Genomic DNA, 15,879 nt, shown 5'->3' with positions numbered 1-15,879 from the left:
AGAAGAAGAGAGGAAATACCTATTTGATGCAGACAGACAGACAGACAGAACAGCAAAGAACACACCAGAACCCCTGCTCAGGAGGTTATATACGAATTGAAAACCCAGATTTCCTCAGTGGTATCAAAGCTGCCTGTTCTGACAAAATCAAGGGAAGCACACCAGCAGCCTGAGATACAGATTTTAGGATGTAAACCAAAAAAATTGTCAGGGAAAAAGAAATAAGTGGTCACAGATATATCATTACTTCTCTTTGGACGTTAAACCAATAGGTTCTCCAACCTAGAACTAGAAACAGGCACATGCACAGAGGCTGCATTTACCTGTTTCACTGAGGAGTGCGAGAGACTGTCTTTTGCCCTTGCCTAGCGCAGCGTTCTTATTTATCAGCTCATCCTGGCTGTCATCATCCATGGCAGGACATTGGAAATCCGCTCCCTGCAAGAAGGCAGACTTCAGTGAGGCAGTGCACTACCTCTGCAAGCAGAGCAGGCGTCAGCCTGGCAAAGAGCATCCAACGCATCTGCGGAGATGTGAACTGTGGAAGGGACTTCGCTCTACAGCAAAGGCTCCTCACACCATCGATTAGTTTTTCCAGTTTCAAGTCAGAGGTGGCTACAGGTAAGCAGTTATCATTATGTGAAGTTTCATATCCCTACTAAGCTGGATGAAACCAGCTGCTTGTGAAACTCAGTTTACATGAAAGATTCAGCTTTGTCTTGGGCTCCTGGATGACAGAAAAACATATAACCAGAACTCCCCACTGAAAATAGGAATAGAAAACCTGCAAACACCAAAATCATCCTGTAGACTAGCAATAACATGAAAAACTGAAAGGGACTCATTTGAACAAGGCCCAACAGGATGACAATATGTGTTTCAAATCAAAATACTCTCTCACTCAATTGAAAAGAAACAAAAAAGAAAGATTCTGTATTTTAGATCTTTTTTAAAAAAGGCCTTTTCACAGCTCTGTCATGAAACAGAGAAAGGAGGAGACTTGATCTGGTGCATATTAATGCAATCACATTAATTGCTGTGCATTAGCACAGACTGACAATAAAACTGACAGATCCTGAGAGATGTCTCATGATCCAAATTCATAATGACAATCAAACCAGAGCTTTTAATATATAACGCTACAAAGCATTAAAAAAAAGACAGATCCCTGCAAGCTTCTATAAGCAAGTCATGGAAAAATATAATTAATTGACACTTATAAAGCTAGATGTCATATCTCATATGAAGAAAAAATATCAGTTTCTTCTACAAGTGTGGCAAAGAAATTTCAATTGGGTGCTCTTCTCCCACCCTCCCTGCTCCGCACTACATATCTTGCGTATTAAGAGAATTTTTGGAACAAAACATTATGTTTTATTCAAGTGCTCTTGATGCAGATCTTTACTTGCACACTCCTTTTTGAGCCACGTAGCACAGCTCTGCACTTAAGAGCGTCAAAAATGTAGGCTTTGCTAAACCAGACTAAACTGCAAATGGAGTCTTCAATCCTCAGGGAAAAAAAAAAGCTAAAAAGAAAAGAGATCGAGCTTCAACACAACCAAGTTCTCGGTAAAGATTTCTCCTAACTTCAGCAAGAATCATGCTTAAAGAGAGAGGTTTAAACTTTTAGCTAAATTTGTGGCTGTTAACAGGAGTGTGTTTAAAAACAATTTGTTGGCTGAAAACACACAGATTCAACAAAAGCCAGTTGCTCCATGATGTAACTGAAAAAAATAGGAAGAAATACTAGGAATTTTTCAAGTTTCAGCAGTGCATATGTATGAATTATTCAAACTGAAACTCAATTATGTAATATCCTCCCAAAACCTAAATTAACTACAGCAATGCAAAATTTGTGGCAGCTTTACAGCCAGGATACATAAGGGCAGAGACTGGCAACGCCAGTCCCATAGCAGGGCAGTGGCAGGTGTATTTGTTATGTACATAGCAGGAATTTGCATAGCGCATTTAGATTTTCTGCCGGTATCACTTCTCCATTGGCAGGTTGTGGGAATACAGTGGGTTCCTGCTGACCCACCACTGCCACGTCCAGCCAGCTACAGCACTCCCAAGCCACTGAGGACAACAGAGGCCAACAAAAGCCACCGCAGGCGTAAAACCGTGGATAAGCCTCCACTTTGCTACCACAATGACCTTCATTCCCCTGCTCTCTGGTTCTCCTTAAAGCAAAGCAATAAGCACAGTGAGAAAAGGATCTTTTTATTTTTAAAAGCAATTCCCACAAACCACAGTTCTGACCAACATATACTTAACTACATTTCCAAACAGCATGCATTTCTTCACTGCTGTGGAATGAAACAACTACCCATGTTATTCTCACCCTGCTACCCCACTTTAAGCACAGAGACAAACAAATCAGCACTTGTGACTTGACAATCTAAACTGACATATTTATGCTGCAAATGCAAGCTTGTACTTTGCTCGGAGGCAAAACTCGGGAGTTAAGGAAAATCTGGTATCGCAACAAACGGTCAAATCCTGTCAGTTAAAAAAGTCTGGTTTGTGGATAGTTGGGAATAGACAAGGAGAAACCAAGTGAGATAAAATGAATTTGAAATTTAAAGTACACCACAAATTTTACTTTACTAACAACCTTTTCCAAACTGGGCAACTGCTCTTAAGAAAAAAAAGAAGGAAACCAAAGTCGATTATACACCTAATATGAGAGCTTGTTCTCCTATTTTTAAGAACAATAAGCAGCACTTCCAAATTTTTTTTCTTATGGGAGACATTTCAAACAAATTACCACTGTGAAACACAAACACATTCATGATACACTTGAGACAGCTCACCAACCTACACCAAAGCCCAGCTTTCATTCCACCACTTACCACATCAGAATTTTTCTAACACCTGCCCTCCCGCCCTGAGCTAGAACCAGCAGATACAAAATAGATAGGAAGCATTTTTATTATTATTAGGTAAACCCATAAGTTTAATTAAGAAAGAGGTTGTAGTCATCCCTCTGAGGCAAACCTTAAACGTGCGCTTCTGTAACATAAAAGGCCAGACTGCTAAAAAGCAACCGGTTATCCCCGAAGGCCGTTTGACTGAGGCAACCTCAGCTGCTTCCAGTTTTGGGGGTGTCAAAGACCTGCCCTCCCCACTGTACCCAACCCCTCACTGCTTGCTCACTTGGGAAATCCCATGGTGTGCAGTACCCTGCATGCATACAGCCCTTCAGCAGCGGAAGCTCTCACATGTGCTGATCCTCTCTTCAGCATCGCGCTTTGAAGACTCTATTCAGAGTAATTTAAGGTGTGTCCCAGCAGGCAGCTCGTGAACGCAGACGCAGGGTAACCTGGACAGAGATCCCTTGTCTTTGGATTCAATACCACTAACGCAAGGTGTCACCGCTTACAGCAAAACCCATTTCAATTCCCCAGGCAGGTGCATCATTCACACATTTGCAGACTGCACACAGCACATCCAATATTTGCATTACAGGTTGCACACTAGGTCTGCTAAAGGCAGACACCGTGATCCTCCTCAACATCCCCTTGTTTTCAAATTCTCATTTAGAACCTCACAATATTTTAACAAAACATTAAACCACAAAAATGATGAGTACATGGCAGGTGTTCAATTGCTTTACATGCACCAGCGCTTCTCCCCAGCCCCAGGTTCCCTTCACAAAGGCACAACCTCACTAGGGCCAAGTCGGGTTTGCACCAAGTGCTCTGTGCCTACGACAGCACTGGCTCTGCTGCAGTGTAAATCGTAAAGCCTAGGCTTTGCTACTAAGACAGATTACATTTTTACATCGAGCTGCCTTAAGTAATTTTAATTGGACAATCAAAGAGCAATTACAAGTACTTTCTTCAAGCCATATTAGCAACAGGGTTTTCTGTTGGCTTTAAGAACAGAGAAGATTAAGCATTTCCTCCAGAACAAGTGTTTATCAAACAAGCCTTCAGTAAACATTTAGTTTTTTGAACCAAGATCCTTACACGTTACCCCAAATCAGTGTTTTAATGTACTCTGAGTATGTTCCAGCTAGAAAGCAAGTGCAGGTTTCTGACCATCAGAGGAGCCACGGTCTGCAAAACACACTCAAGCTCCATCTCACTCTGATACGAAGCCAACACAGCTGCCTACAACAGCGAGTGACTTTTCCAGTTTGTGGTGGGTTAACACTGGCTGGACACCAGGTGCCCACCAAGGCCGTTCTATCATTCCCCCCCTCAGCTGGATGGGAGAGAAAATATAACAAAGGTCTTGTGGGTTGAGATAAGGACAGGGAGAGATCACTCAACTAATTACTGTCATGGGCAAAACAGACTCAACTTGGGGAAAATTAACTCAATTTATTGCCAATCAACCAGAGTAGGGTAATGAGAAATAAAACCAAATCTCAAAACACCTTCTTCCCAGGCACTGCTTTACTCCCCAGATTCTCTACCTACACCCCCCCCCCCAGCAGCACAGAGGGACAGGGAATGGGGGTTACGGTCAGTTCATCACGTTGTCTCTGCTGCTTCATCCTCCTCAGGGGCAGGACTCATCACACACTTCCCCTGCTCCAGCATGGGGTCCTTCCCACAGGAGACAGTCCTCCACAAACTTCTCCAACGTGGGTCCTTCCCACGGGTGGCAGTTCTTCATGAACTGCTCCAGCATGGGTCCCTTCCACAGCGTGCAATCCTTCAGGAGCACACTGCTCCAGCGTGGGTCCCCCACAGGGTCACAAGTCATGCCAGAAAACCTGCTCCATGGGCTCCTCTCTCCACAGATCAGCAGGTCCTGCCAGGAGCCTGCTCCAGCGTGGGCTTCCCATGGGGTCACAGCCTCCTTTGGGCATCCACCTGCTCCGGCATGGGGTCCTCCCCAGGCTCCAGATGAATATCTGCTCCACCATGGACCTCCCTGGACTGCAGGGGCACAGCCTGTCTTACCATGGTCTTCCTCACAGGCTGCAGGGGAATCTCTGCTCCGGCACCTGGAGCATCTCCTCCCCCTCCTTCTTCACTGACCTTGGTGTCTGCAGGGTTGTTTCTCTTACATGTTCTCAGTCCTCTCTCTGGCTGCTGTTTCTGTGCCCACTGCAACTTTTTTCCCATCTTAAATATGTTATCACAGAGGCACTACTGTTATCACTGATTGGCTTGGCCTTGGCCGGCAGCAGGAGCATCTTAGACCCAGCTGGTATTGGCTCTGTCGGACATAGGGGAAGCTTCTAGCAGCTTCTCATAGAAGCCACTCCTGTAACCCTCCTGCTACCGAAACCTTGCCACACAAACCCAATACACAGTTGTACACACCTTCCTTTCTAGCACCAACGGATTTCCTCCATCACCAACTTCTTACAGTAGTTTCTACTTTTTAGAAACAAAAGAGCTACTAGGCAAGGCATTTATTTTAATCTGCTTGGGTAACATTTGGGATTATACACAGGCAAAGAAAACAAGTCAGCTGCATTTTCTCACAGGGTGGTTTTGAATGCTGATCATTTCATGGGCAATTATTGAGCAGTCATGTTCCAAAGAGGACTTATAACTAAACTTAAGTCTACTAAATATTCAAACACATGAGCTTTCAGTTCTCATTGGCACATCCGCTTTATTCGTTAGTTTGCTGGTGTTTTGGGGGTTTTGTTTATCCCTCACCCCCCCCCCCCAAAATTGAACAAACAATTCAGTTCCCTCTGGAAAACCAATGTCACACATCAGAAAGCATTTGGCTTTGTTTCCAATTTCATATGCTACATTGAAAGAAAAGAAAATAAGAGTTGTAAAAATCATGGTTGAACCTGGTTGGAAAACATCTGGATATGGGGTGACTAGTATCTGCTACCCCCACGTTCCAAAGGTAAAATTAAGAGAAGTAAGCAGGGAAAGTATTCAGATTAATGAGAGACTCCTACAGCCTAGAGCCGCACAGCGTCAATCTAGCATGCACAGGGAGCTTTAAAAAAGCTCTCTAAATCTAAATTTAGATCCAGCTTTCCCCTGTTTAAGTTACAAAAAGATTAACTCATAAAATACCACTATCAGAACTGCCTATGCAATGATTTAAATAAGGGAAGTGCCTAAGAACCTAACAGATAAGGCACAGAAAATTAATCCCGGGGTAGGTAAGGAAGTGCTTATCTTTACCCCATCCTGGCCCTACCCTAAATTTAGCCACCCTAAATTCCAGGACCAAAACTGTCCTCCAAAGCTTCCCCAGGAGCTGACATGGCACTCTTCCAGGAGTTTGCAATGCAAACAAAGCAACGCACAGGCTCTGCAAAGGCACTTTTGAAGTGCAGCATCTTAACCAGAGAAGCAGCTGTGCATTTTGTACCTCTGCATGCAAAACAGCAGCCAAGCTCTATGCAATTCCCATCCTGCAATTCCCTGGAGCCACTGCCTTCATTTCCAGCTGTGACTCAAACGCTCTGCAACACTGAACATCCTTCTCTTTCTCAACAGGTGTCTTTTCTTAAGAAGAGTCACCCTTACCAGTGAGTTCCCTTTCAGCATCAGTCTTTCACACCATTCCCACCTTTAACTACAGCTTTCCCTGCTGTTTATGGGCGTGACTGGGGGGGAACCCCCCAAAAACCCCATCAACCAGAAAACCCCACACCACCAAATAAAACCTCCTGCACTTTTATGATATTTTTTTTTTTGTGCACAACCATAACAAAAGGTACAAGACCTACTGACCTTCCAGAAAGGAAATAACACAGTAACCACCTCTGCAACACACCAGCAACGCATCTGCGCAACAACCAGCAGGAAAACCAGGAGCTACAACCCAAAAAGCACACCCACCCCGCTGTTACTGAACATGGGGCGCCCAGTGAAGGGCACCAGTTACACAGCTTAAAAACCTGACAGTAAGCACAGGTCCCTCAAGGCAAAGTTTTCAAGCCTGAACACGCTTTTGCAATAAGCTAGTGTGCGTTAAAAAAAAACACTTGCACGAAAATCTCATTTCTGTTTGTTAGCCGAGAAGTCCACTGACTTTGCTGTAGAAGGCTGAAACACCTTACAACTTCTTCAAATGCACCCACGCGTGCACCACAAATCACGGGAAGGGGGGGGGGGAGGGGCGGAGAAATTGGTTTTATTCAGCAAATCTCCTTTGCAGCAGCAAGGGAAGCTACCTCCACCGCTCCGGATCGCTCCCCGGTCCTCCCCGTGCAGAGAGGCCGTCGCCGCCTGCTCGGTCACTTTATACCCCGCGGGACCGTCTCCACGAGAAGTCCGGCTGTGGACAGCCCGGAAAACAGCTCGGGGGGGGGGGGGGGGGGGGGGGGGGGTAAGCAGGCCGGGGCAGCCGCCCCCCCCCCAGCAGCGGCACCACTCAGCCGCATCTTCCGACAGGCCGCCAGCGACTGCTCAGAGAATAAATCAATAAACTAGTACATTTATAGGAACAAAATTAAACACTCCCGCGGGGCAGTTTCCCTCCGGAGCTGCCAGTCCGCCGCGGCGGGGGAAACGGCCGCTCCGCGCAACTCCGGCCCGTAGCCCAGCGGCGCCGCCGCCGCCCCCCTTGGCCCAAGCAGGCCCCAGTAGCCGCCCTGCCCCTCCCCCGCCGTGCCGTCCCGTCCCGTCCCCGTCGCCGAGCACTCACGCGAAGAGAAGGCCCCGACGCTCACATAACCGGGCCGAGCCGGCCTAACGGGCTGCACGGCCGGAAGACCCTCACCCCGGAAGTGTTCCCGAAACACTTCCGGGTCGCGGCGGTGCCGGCGCCAGCGGGAGCGGCCGCGGGACTGAACCACCGCGCGCGCGTACGGCGGGGGGGAGAAAGGGGTGGGAAGGAGCGAGGCGACGGGGTGAACCATTCGGGGGAGGGGGAAGAAGGGCGGCGGGACTGAACCATTGGAGGAGGGGTGCGCCGGGCTGTACCACCGCGGAGCCGCGGGAGGGCGGGGCCGCACCGCCCTGAGGGGAGGGAGCCGGGGTCCCGCGGGCCGCGCCGGGCCAGGGGGGGCTGCGGGGGCGGGGACGGCGGCCGCCGCCCCGGCGGCTCTTGGTTGCCCCACAGAAGCAGGGACATCCCCGGGGGGCTCGCTGTCCCTTCGGCCGGTCTTCCTAAGCTGGGGGGGCGGGGGGGGCAAAGGCCGCCGAGCCGTGCGGGTGTCGAGGCTGCGAGGCCTGCGCGGGGCTGGCGAGGGCTGGGCCTCTAACTCCACTGTGGCTGGTCCCAACCCAAATGTCCCCGTTCCCCCGGGGCGATGGCAGGCAGGTGAAGGAAGAAGGGATGTTTTTTCCCCTCCTCTGGCACTGTTGGCGCGGGAGGCGGATCGCAGCCCTGCTCTGGGCTCGCAGACAGGACGTGACCGGGAGCTGATGCGCGCATCGCTGCAGACACTCGGGTCATTGTCAGGAATTGGATGGGGGGGGGGGGCGGGGGGAGAGAAAACAAGGTCCTTCTCCTGGAAGCACAGAGTGGAGTGAAGCCTGCGCCGGCCTTGCTGCTGCCTGCCCGCTTGGGGCTTTGGGAGAGGGGTGAGGGGGCATGGGTGGGGGTGAAAACCCTGGTAAAGGTGCAGCCGGTAAACATCAAGCGCCTGCTGCTTGAAAAGACAAGATCTGTGCTGCTAAGGGGCAACTTTTAAATTGCATGTTAATTGGTAGGGCGTTCGCTGGTCCCCAGGGGTGGGATGGGGGCACGTGTCCCCTTTTGGCTTCCCTCCTCCAGGGCCACACACACGGTCCCCACAGCACACCGGCAGGCGAGGAGGGCTGCCAGCTGACGGCCAGCCGGCAGCGCGCTCCCGCTATCGGCAGACACGGTTCCCCGTCACCACACGCATCGTGGCTCCGGCAGCGCCACGGGGACCGAAAGCCAGCTGGGAACAAAGGGGAGAGCTGCAGGGCCGGGATAAGCGGGGGCTCTCCCTGAGGCAGCACCGGCTGCGTCAGCAGGAAATTTCATCCCAGAGATTAAGGGCTGAGCCACGAGCTTGTTTGGAGCCAGAGGGGGAGCGGGGGCTGAGGGCAAACAGCACCCACCAGCATTGCCACAAAGCCCCCAGGTCCGGAGCCTCGCCAGGGCAACGGCACCTCCAGAACGAGTGGCCGTCCTGCCTTCGCTGGGGCTGCGGGTGAGCGCTTTGCCCACCGCAGCACTGCCGGGCTGGCGTCCCTCCAGCCCTGCTCCACGCCGGGTGGTTTCACTCGGCACCCGGGGAGGTCTGAGCAACGTGCAGGGCTTGACTGTTGCAGGCAGCCAGCTGTGCAAGCACCGCTTCAAAACACACTCCTCTGTGCGCGTACAGTCAGGGGCAGAAGGATTTAATTTTTTATTTTTTTTTAAAGTAAAACCTGGAATGTAAGGCACTGCCTGGAAGAGATGAGGGACTTGGTGGAGCGTAGCGGCCAATGGCATGTCTGCCCCGTGGAGCAGCTGGGCAGAAGCAGTGGTGCCGGCAGGGAGGTATCGGGGCAGTACCCGATGTTACGCTGCACAAAATACCTATTTTTAAACAAAGCGAGTATTTTCCACGGCCATGCCTTGCTTTTTGTGTTGGCTCACCCCAGAGGGTGCAGGGGCCAGCATGCTCCGCGGCTGATTTCACTCCAGCCTGGGCATGAGCCCTGTGCTGGGGAAGATGTAAAATACGTGACTTTTTCCCTACAGCTGCTGGGTGAAAACAAAAAAAACCCACATAGCACGTGCACAAAACGACAACAGAGGCTGTCATTGTGCGGGCTGTCACGCAGAAGAGGGGCTGTCCCTGTGTCCCCCCCTCCCCAGTGGCAATGGGACAGCAGAGCCGTGGCTGACTGGTAAGCGGTCCAGCAAAACACGCAGGGAAATCCTTTTGGTGGGGAATCGTTACCAGCTATCAGGGAGCCTGCGCTGGGTTTTGCTTCCAAATCCTGCAAAACACCTTGCAAGAAGAGCATCGGATTGCAAAACGGCCATCAGAGCCGCAACGGCTGGTGCCAAGGAAGTTTTCACAAGGGATGTAGAACTTGTGTCTTTTGCTAGACAGCGTGCATTATCAGTTCAGCAGGGACATGGTGTCTGGCTGCTGTTTGGTCAGTGGCCGCGTTGGCACCCAAAGTGTTTTTTTCCTGAATATCAGCGGTATGGATGAAGTGGGGGTCCCACCAAACGTGCCCACTCCCCTAGATGTGCTCTGGTTTCTGGTCCGCTTGAGGAAGGCATGTGGCTTTGGGCAGAGAGATGGGAGCCAGCCTGCCAGCTCGATGCCTGACTCTCTGTGTGTCACCTCTGCAGGACAGCACTACACACATCCATAAAGCACTTATCTTTGGTGCTTGGCAAATCCTCGCTGAGGCACCCTAAAAGTTTCAGCGTTTCAACTGTTTGCTTGGCTGCTGGCTCACGGGTTGATGGGTGAGAGCGAGCTCTCCCCATAGGAAGGTGTGCACTGACAATGTCCAGCTGGCCTTCAACTGCCCGTCATTTTTTGGGGGGCAAAAGAAGTTACTGGAAGAACACTCCCGGGGCGTCTGGGCCCTCACCCCTCCAGGCCACTGCCACTGCCCCGGGGATGCAGCAGGGCCTCCCAGGCTGAGGGACCGCCAGCCACCCTTCGCTGTGTGAGGAACCGTCTCCACCCCCCAGCACTGCCAGGGCCGCACTGGTCTTCCGGGCACTCAACCCGGCCGGCGGGGAACAACGTTAAAAAAATATATAAAGGAATAAAATTAATAGAACCACGTAAAATTTAATACAACGATGTGGAAGGCGGCAGCCGAGGGGGGAGGACGGCCGGCAGCACCCCGCCGTTCCCGCCCACGCAGCGCGCCGCCAACGGCCCCCGCGCGCAGCCAACGGCTGCCCCCCTCACTCCCCCCCCCCCCCCCCCCCCCGCGCGCACCGCCTACGTGCGCCCCGACACTGTCCTGATGGCACGGCCCCGGCGGACCGTACCATGGGCCGGGCCGCGGCGGGGGCGGGGAGGGGACGGAGGGGAGAGGAAGGGGGAGAGCGGGGGGGGGAACGGGGGGACGGGGAGGAGGGTGGGGTAAGGGGCTCCCGGGGGGGCGGCGGAGGGCTAGGTGGGTGCCGCTAGCGGCCGCCGGCGTGAGGGGAAGAGGCGAGGGCGGGGGGAGGGGGATCGGCGGGGCGGGGTGAGCGGGAGGCGGGCGGCGGTTCAACAGGTACAAATGGTTCCTCCCCGCAGCAGCGACGTGCAGAAGCGAACGCGCCGCGCCCGCCGCTGTCACTGACGGGGGGAGGGGGCCGCCCCGCCCCGCCCCTCCGCCGCTGCCGGCGGGCGGTAACGGAGACGCTATTGGGCGCTGCGGTGCGGGGGCGGGGCTGGCGGGCGGGCGGGCGGCGTCGCCATTGGCGGGCGCGATGGAGTGGGCGGAGCGGGGGGCCACGGCGCGCGGCGTGGGCCGGGCCGGGGCAGAGCGAGAAGTTGGCGGCGGCGGCGGCGGGGGGAGCGCGGAGCGGCGGGAGCGCAGGTGAGCGGCGGCCGTGACGGAAAGAGAGGATCCCCACCCCGGGCACGGCGGGGTGCCGCCGACCCCGGGGCAGGCACGAGGGAGCGTGTCCCGGGGGTGGGTGCGCGGAGCTGCAGCCCTCCGCGCCGCGACCCCCATCCTTCATGCTGCCCGGTGTCTCCTGTGCTGCAGGTGGGCCCCGCCGCCCCCCCCCCCCCCGTCACCCTCCAGGAGCAGGTGAGCCACTGACTAACGCACATTGTGCTCTCGGCGACTCCACTGTGCGTGTGACAGCGGCTAACCTGCTCCTCGGACATCGCTGTGTGGCCACCTCGCTTCGCCTCCGCGGACCCGCGCCTCGACGCCACGACGCCTGCATCCCCTTCCCACCACCCAGGTGAGGGGCTCCGGCCTGCAAAGGAGTCGCCTCCCCCCTCCCCCCTCCCCCCCCCCAATCCAAAGCTACTGCCCTGCTTCCAGCGGTTTCCCATCCTTGGCCCGGCAGACCCTTCGACTGCCCTGCAATTAGCCGCGCTGCACGGCAGGGCGTGAAAAGATTTAATGCTTCTTGCAGCAAGGCTCGGTGCGTCTGGTGGGAGCAGAGATGAGGGGAGCGGACTGTGCTGGCACGCGGGCGCAAAGAGTCGGTGGTAAAGTTGCACAGGAGGGATGGCATGCCCCCCTCTCTCCTCCCCTGCTCTTCTCCAAAGTAAATAAGTGCTAGTGGACTCCGTACCAAGTTAAAGGAGACGCTTCATCCCAGCTGGTGACGTCTTGATACCCAGTCAGTGACTAACTGAACTGCTATTGCCAAGGGTGTGTTAATAGAAGAAACTGTGCCTGGTATTGCCCTGGATGAGTCACCTTTAAAGAGAGACTCTCTAGTCTAGTCTGTTACATGAAAAGCAGAAACGAGCCTCTCTTTCCTTTTTCATTGCCATTTTGTTTCCTATTCCGCCCCTTGCCTTTGCTCGCTGCTTTCCACTTCTTGCACCAGGGTTCTGTCGGCCCCCCAGCCCTGGCTGGGCATTGGCAGAGCTGCCTCATGCGATCGTGCTGCGATGTCGCACAGGGGACTCTTGACTTCATGGCCCTGAGGAGCAGGAAGGCGAGCTGGGCAGGGACTCCTCCAGCTGCCCAGGGTGGCCATCGCTAGAAACGGAGGAAGTGACGAGGCAGATTGCTTCTCATACAAAGTTCTCTCTTGCAATTTTTGGGCTGGTGAAGAAGCTGGGTAGTTGAAAAGTGTCTTTTTGAAGCGCAGCACAGCTTTATCAGCAGCTTAAGCTCATAACAGCCAGCTAGGATTCACCGCAGCCTGCCAAGGTTCCCCGAAAGGGCTCTGGTATTCCCCCTCTTGCTTGAGCTGCTCACGTGTAGCCCTGGACCATCATAAAGGCTTGATCCGAAGGAATCGGCAGTGCTCTGGTCAGTAAGTATTTAATTGCACAGAAGGCAGAGCAACATCCTCTGTACAGATAAAGTCTCTCAGGGAGAAATTTTGCCTGTACCCATCTCTCCTGCCTGCGCTCATTTGTCATTTCTTCCTCTGGGTCCCAGAGGAGCATCTGCTCTTCCACAAGAAAAAATCAGCTCCCTCTGTGCTCCGTGCAGACTGGGTGAGTCCAGGGTGCTCAAACATGCTGGAAAGAGAGGAAAACCACCTGAATTTACCAAAGCTGCTTTCACGCTTGTTCAGAAGCTAAATGGGCCTTTTTTGATGGGGGAAGGGGGTGGAATGGAACAAGTTTGCAGCTTTCTCAGCCCCAGAAGGCTTGCCTCCTCCCTAGCTACACCTATAGCATCTTCCCATGGCTGGTCCTGAGCAGGCAGGAGCACACCGTAGCCATATGGAAAGCAGGGAGAGGGGGGAACCTGGTGCAAAATAAACCCATGTACAAGTGTGTCTGCGAGCTGAAACTGAAGCCCCGCAGTCCCCTACCAACCCATTTCATAGGTGACCACACATGTAACAAACCTGTATCTGAAAATGAAGGTTCTCTGTTTCTCTTTGAAGAAATAGCCCTGCATTTGGGACTGTGCTGCCTGATGACTAACCCCTGGAGATGCCACTGGCAGAAGCAGCTCCGCAGGTCGCCTGGCAAGACTTGTCCCAGTTCCCATGAGCAGCACCGTGGTATGAATGCTTCCAACTTCCTGCTACCTATGGAACCATCCTGTTCAGCTCCAGTAAGCAAAAGCAAGGGGTTGAAGTGAAGTTTGTTTGGTTTTGCTTTTTTTTTGTCTCTCCAGTAAGCAGAGTGGGGGAGAGCATACAGCTCAATTCCTGTTTTTTAACATTCTTGTTGCATGATTCAAAACTAACCTGCTGTGCTGTTACCTGAAGTCTTCAATAAATAGTGCAAAACCAGTGTTTGGGTGCTTATTACTGTAATCCAGGCGCCAGACCAGCTGTAGAGGAAGGCTGTCCCTTCTCAGTGACCTGTGTAACGTGTATTGCATGCCCTGTGCCTCCCATCTCTTATTTTGCCTCTGTAGCCAGTGAAGGTGGCTTGAAAAGGAGAGTAGAAGGGTGCGACCTGGTTGTCCCTCAAGCAGAAACCCCAGCATCAGTGCCCTCACCCCTGTCCTAGCCCAAGAGCCCCAGAGTGCTCCTGAGCAATGAGAAAATACACCAGGGCTAAGATGTCCATTAATTTCATGTTTTTCAGTAGCTAATAAACAAATTCATAAGGTGATACTTAGCCTGGTAACAAGTAGTTGGGTGCTAAAAGCTTTTGCTCAGAACTGATGCTGTAAGATTTTTGGGGAGAGGCAGGGGTGTGCCTTACAGGAGGAGCAGATGTTGAATGTCAGGCCCGTTAAGCTGAAGGGACTCTGTGCTCCTCAAAGGTTTTGTTCTCGTTTCAGTGCTTCGCAGAGAGAAGCGAGCAGGCATAACGCTTGAAGCACCATGCTAGTAAGCGCCTATCGTGTTCTGTCTATAAGATGTGCCAGTGGCAGGTCCTACATGGGGAGCCTCGCCGAAGGAGCAAGCAGGTCTGTGAGGAATAGAAGGAGTACATAAATTGTTTAAGAGGAGTCAGTTAGTTAAATGCAAGCAGGGACTTATATAATACATCCTAAAAAAAAAAAAAAAAAGACAGACTTCTGCTGGCAGGAGATTCCATTGGGAGAGAAACTTGCTCATCCATAAACAAGAAAATTTCCCAGCCTCCTCTAGTGCTTTATGATATTTTTTTTTCCCAGGGCAAGGTAGAATGCACTCAGTCTTTACCCCGAGACAGAGAAAGGAAAACCATCGTAGGGAGAGCAGACAACATTCCTTGCACGGACATGCATGCCAGTTCAGATAGCTTCCTCATCTCCACCTGCAGTGAACTACCCTTGTAGGAACTGCGTGTCCAGGAGCATGCAGCAGAGCATCTGTACACCACTTGGGGAGCAAAACCAACAGGCATTTTCTCCTCTAGTCATTCACACCTTTCCTTATGTAACTGGTGCTGAAGCGTGTGCTTTAAAAGCTGCTTGCCAAATCCAGGGGCTGGGAGGCAGCAGAAATGCTTCTAGAACTCTAGATGAAATTTGAGGGGGGAACCCAAACCTAAAGGAAATTGTACAAATCCACAGCTGTGAATTGGAGGCGTTTCAAGTGTCTGCAACTATGCTGCCCTTGAGAAACTGTACTGGCCTGGGGCAGTACTGGTGCCCTGACCACCATCTGCAGAGGATGCCTGGCTTAACAAGCTGACACAGTCCAGGGTAGATGGGTGAGGAGCTGGGAGCCATTTTTCTTATGCAATATTAAAAAAAACCCCAAACAACAAAAAAACCCCAGATAGTGCAGAGAGGAGAAGAGCCCCAGGGAGGCTGGAGGCGGCTGAATTACTCTCCTGAATGGTGCCTTGTGCTGACAGAGCCTGCAGATTGATTTTATTTAGAAAGAAAAAAAAAATGCTGGGACTGTTCACCAGTGAAAAACAGGTATATCCTCTGCTTCATCATTTTTGGGTGGCACTGGAGCTGGCAGTGAGAAGCATCCGAAGAGGGAGAGGCCCTGAAGCCCATTCCTGCCTGCCGCGGGAAAGGAAGAAGCTGCCCCGCAGTGCCTGAGGGATGGGGGGACACAACTCCCCGCTCACCCAGGCACAGCATCCTTGAGCCACCCGGTATGCTTGGATCCCTGCCTTGCCCACGAGCCAGTTGTTCCTTCTCCAGTACGCGCCGTACGCTGGGCTTTTGGTTTGTTTTTTAAGGGAAAAAACAATAATTTATTTGCTTTGATTTAATCTCATAACAATGAGTAATTCCTTCCTACCGCTCTGTAGTGGCCTAGAAAAGGACAGCATCATCTCCACTGTAGCAAGAAGACTTCTCCCAGGGCATAAAATTTTAATTAGGAACAATCATGCAGCCTTGAAATGGGAATTGTGAGCAGCAAAAAAGTCAAACCATCAATAAAATATTCAATGGCAGAAATGTATTATTGACACAGCCTTTAGAGCGGATAAAAGCGGAAAGGCGGGGGAGC

General features: G+C 52.2%; 1 protein-coding gene and 1 long non-coding RNA gene across 3 annotated transcripts in view; one reads left to right on the top strand and one right to left on the bottom strand.

Moving 5' to 3' along the window:
- The window catches only part of PHRF1 (PHD and ring finger domains 1), a 34,675-nt gene extending 26,929 nt beyond the window's left edge, over positions 1 to 7,746 (bottom strand). For both annotated transcript variants that reach the window (XM_049819674.1, XM_049819675.1), the window contains exons 1-2: positions 7,588 to 7,746; positions 324 to 438 (exon numbers count right to left, since the gene is read on the bottom strand). In XM_049819674.1, coding sequence (XP_049675631.1) covers positions 324 to 414 — 91 coding nt within the window. In that variant the 5' untranslated portion in view covers positions 415 to 438; positions 7,588 to 7,746. The remainder of the gene's footprint in view (positions 1 to 323; positions 439 to 7,587) is intronic.
- Positions 7,747 to 11,313: 3,567 nt separating this feature from the next.
- Positions 11,314 to 13,758, top strand: LOC126046830 (uncharacterized). Its single transcript, XR_007508433.1, has 3 exons — positions 11,314 to 11,408; positions 11,580 to 11,784; positions 13,405 to 13,758. It is a non-coding gene; the product is annotated as an uncharacterized LOC126046830 (long non-coding RNA).
- The last annotated feature ends 2,121 nt before the right edge of the window (positions 13,759 to 15,879 follow it).

Source organism: Accipiter gentilis, chromosome 17, assembly GCF_929443795.1.
Source record: "Accipiter gentilis chromosome 17, bAccGen1.1, whole genome shotgun sequence".
Lineage (NCBI taxonomy): Eukaryota > Metazoa > Chordata > Aves > Accipitriformes > Accipitridae > Astur > Astur gentilis.
This window is presented reverse-complemented; position numbering and strand designations above follow the sequence as displayed.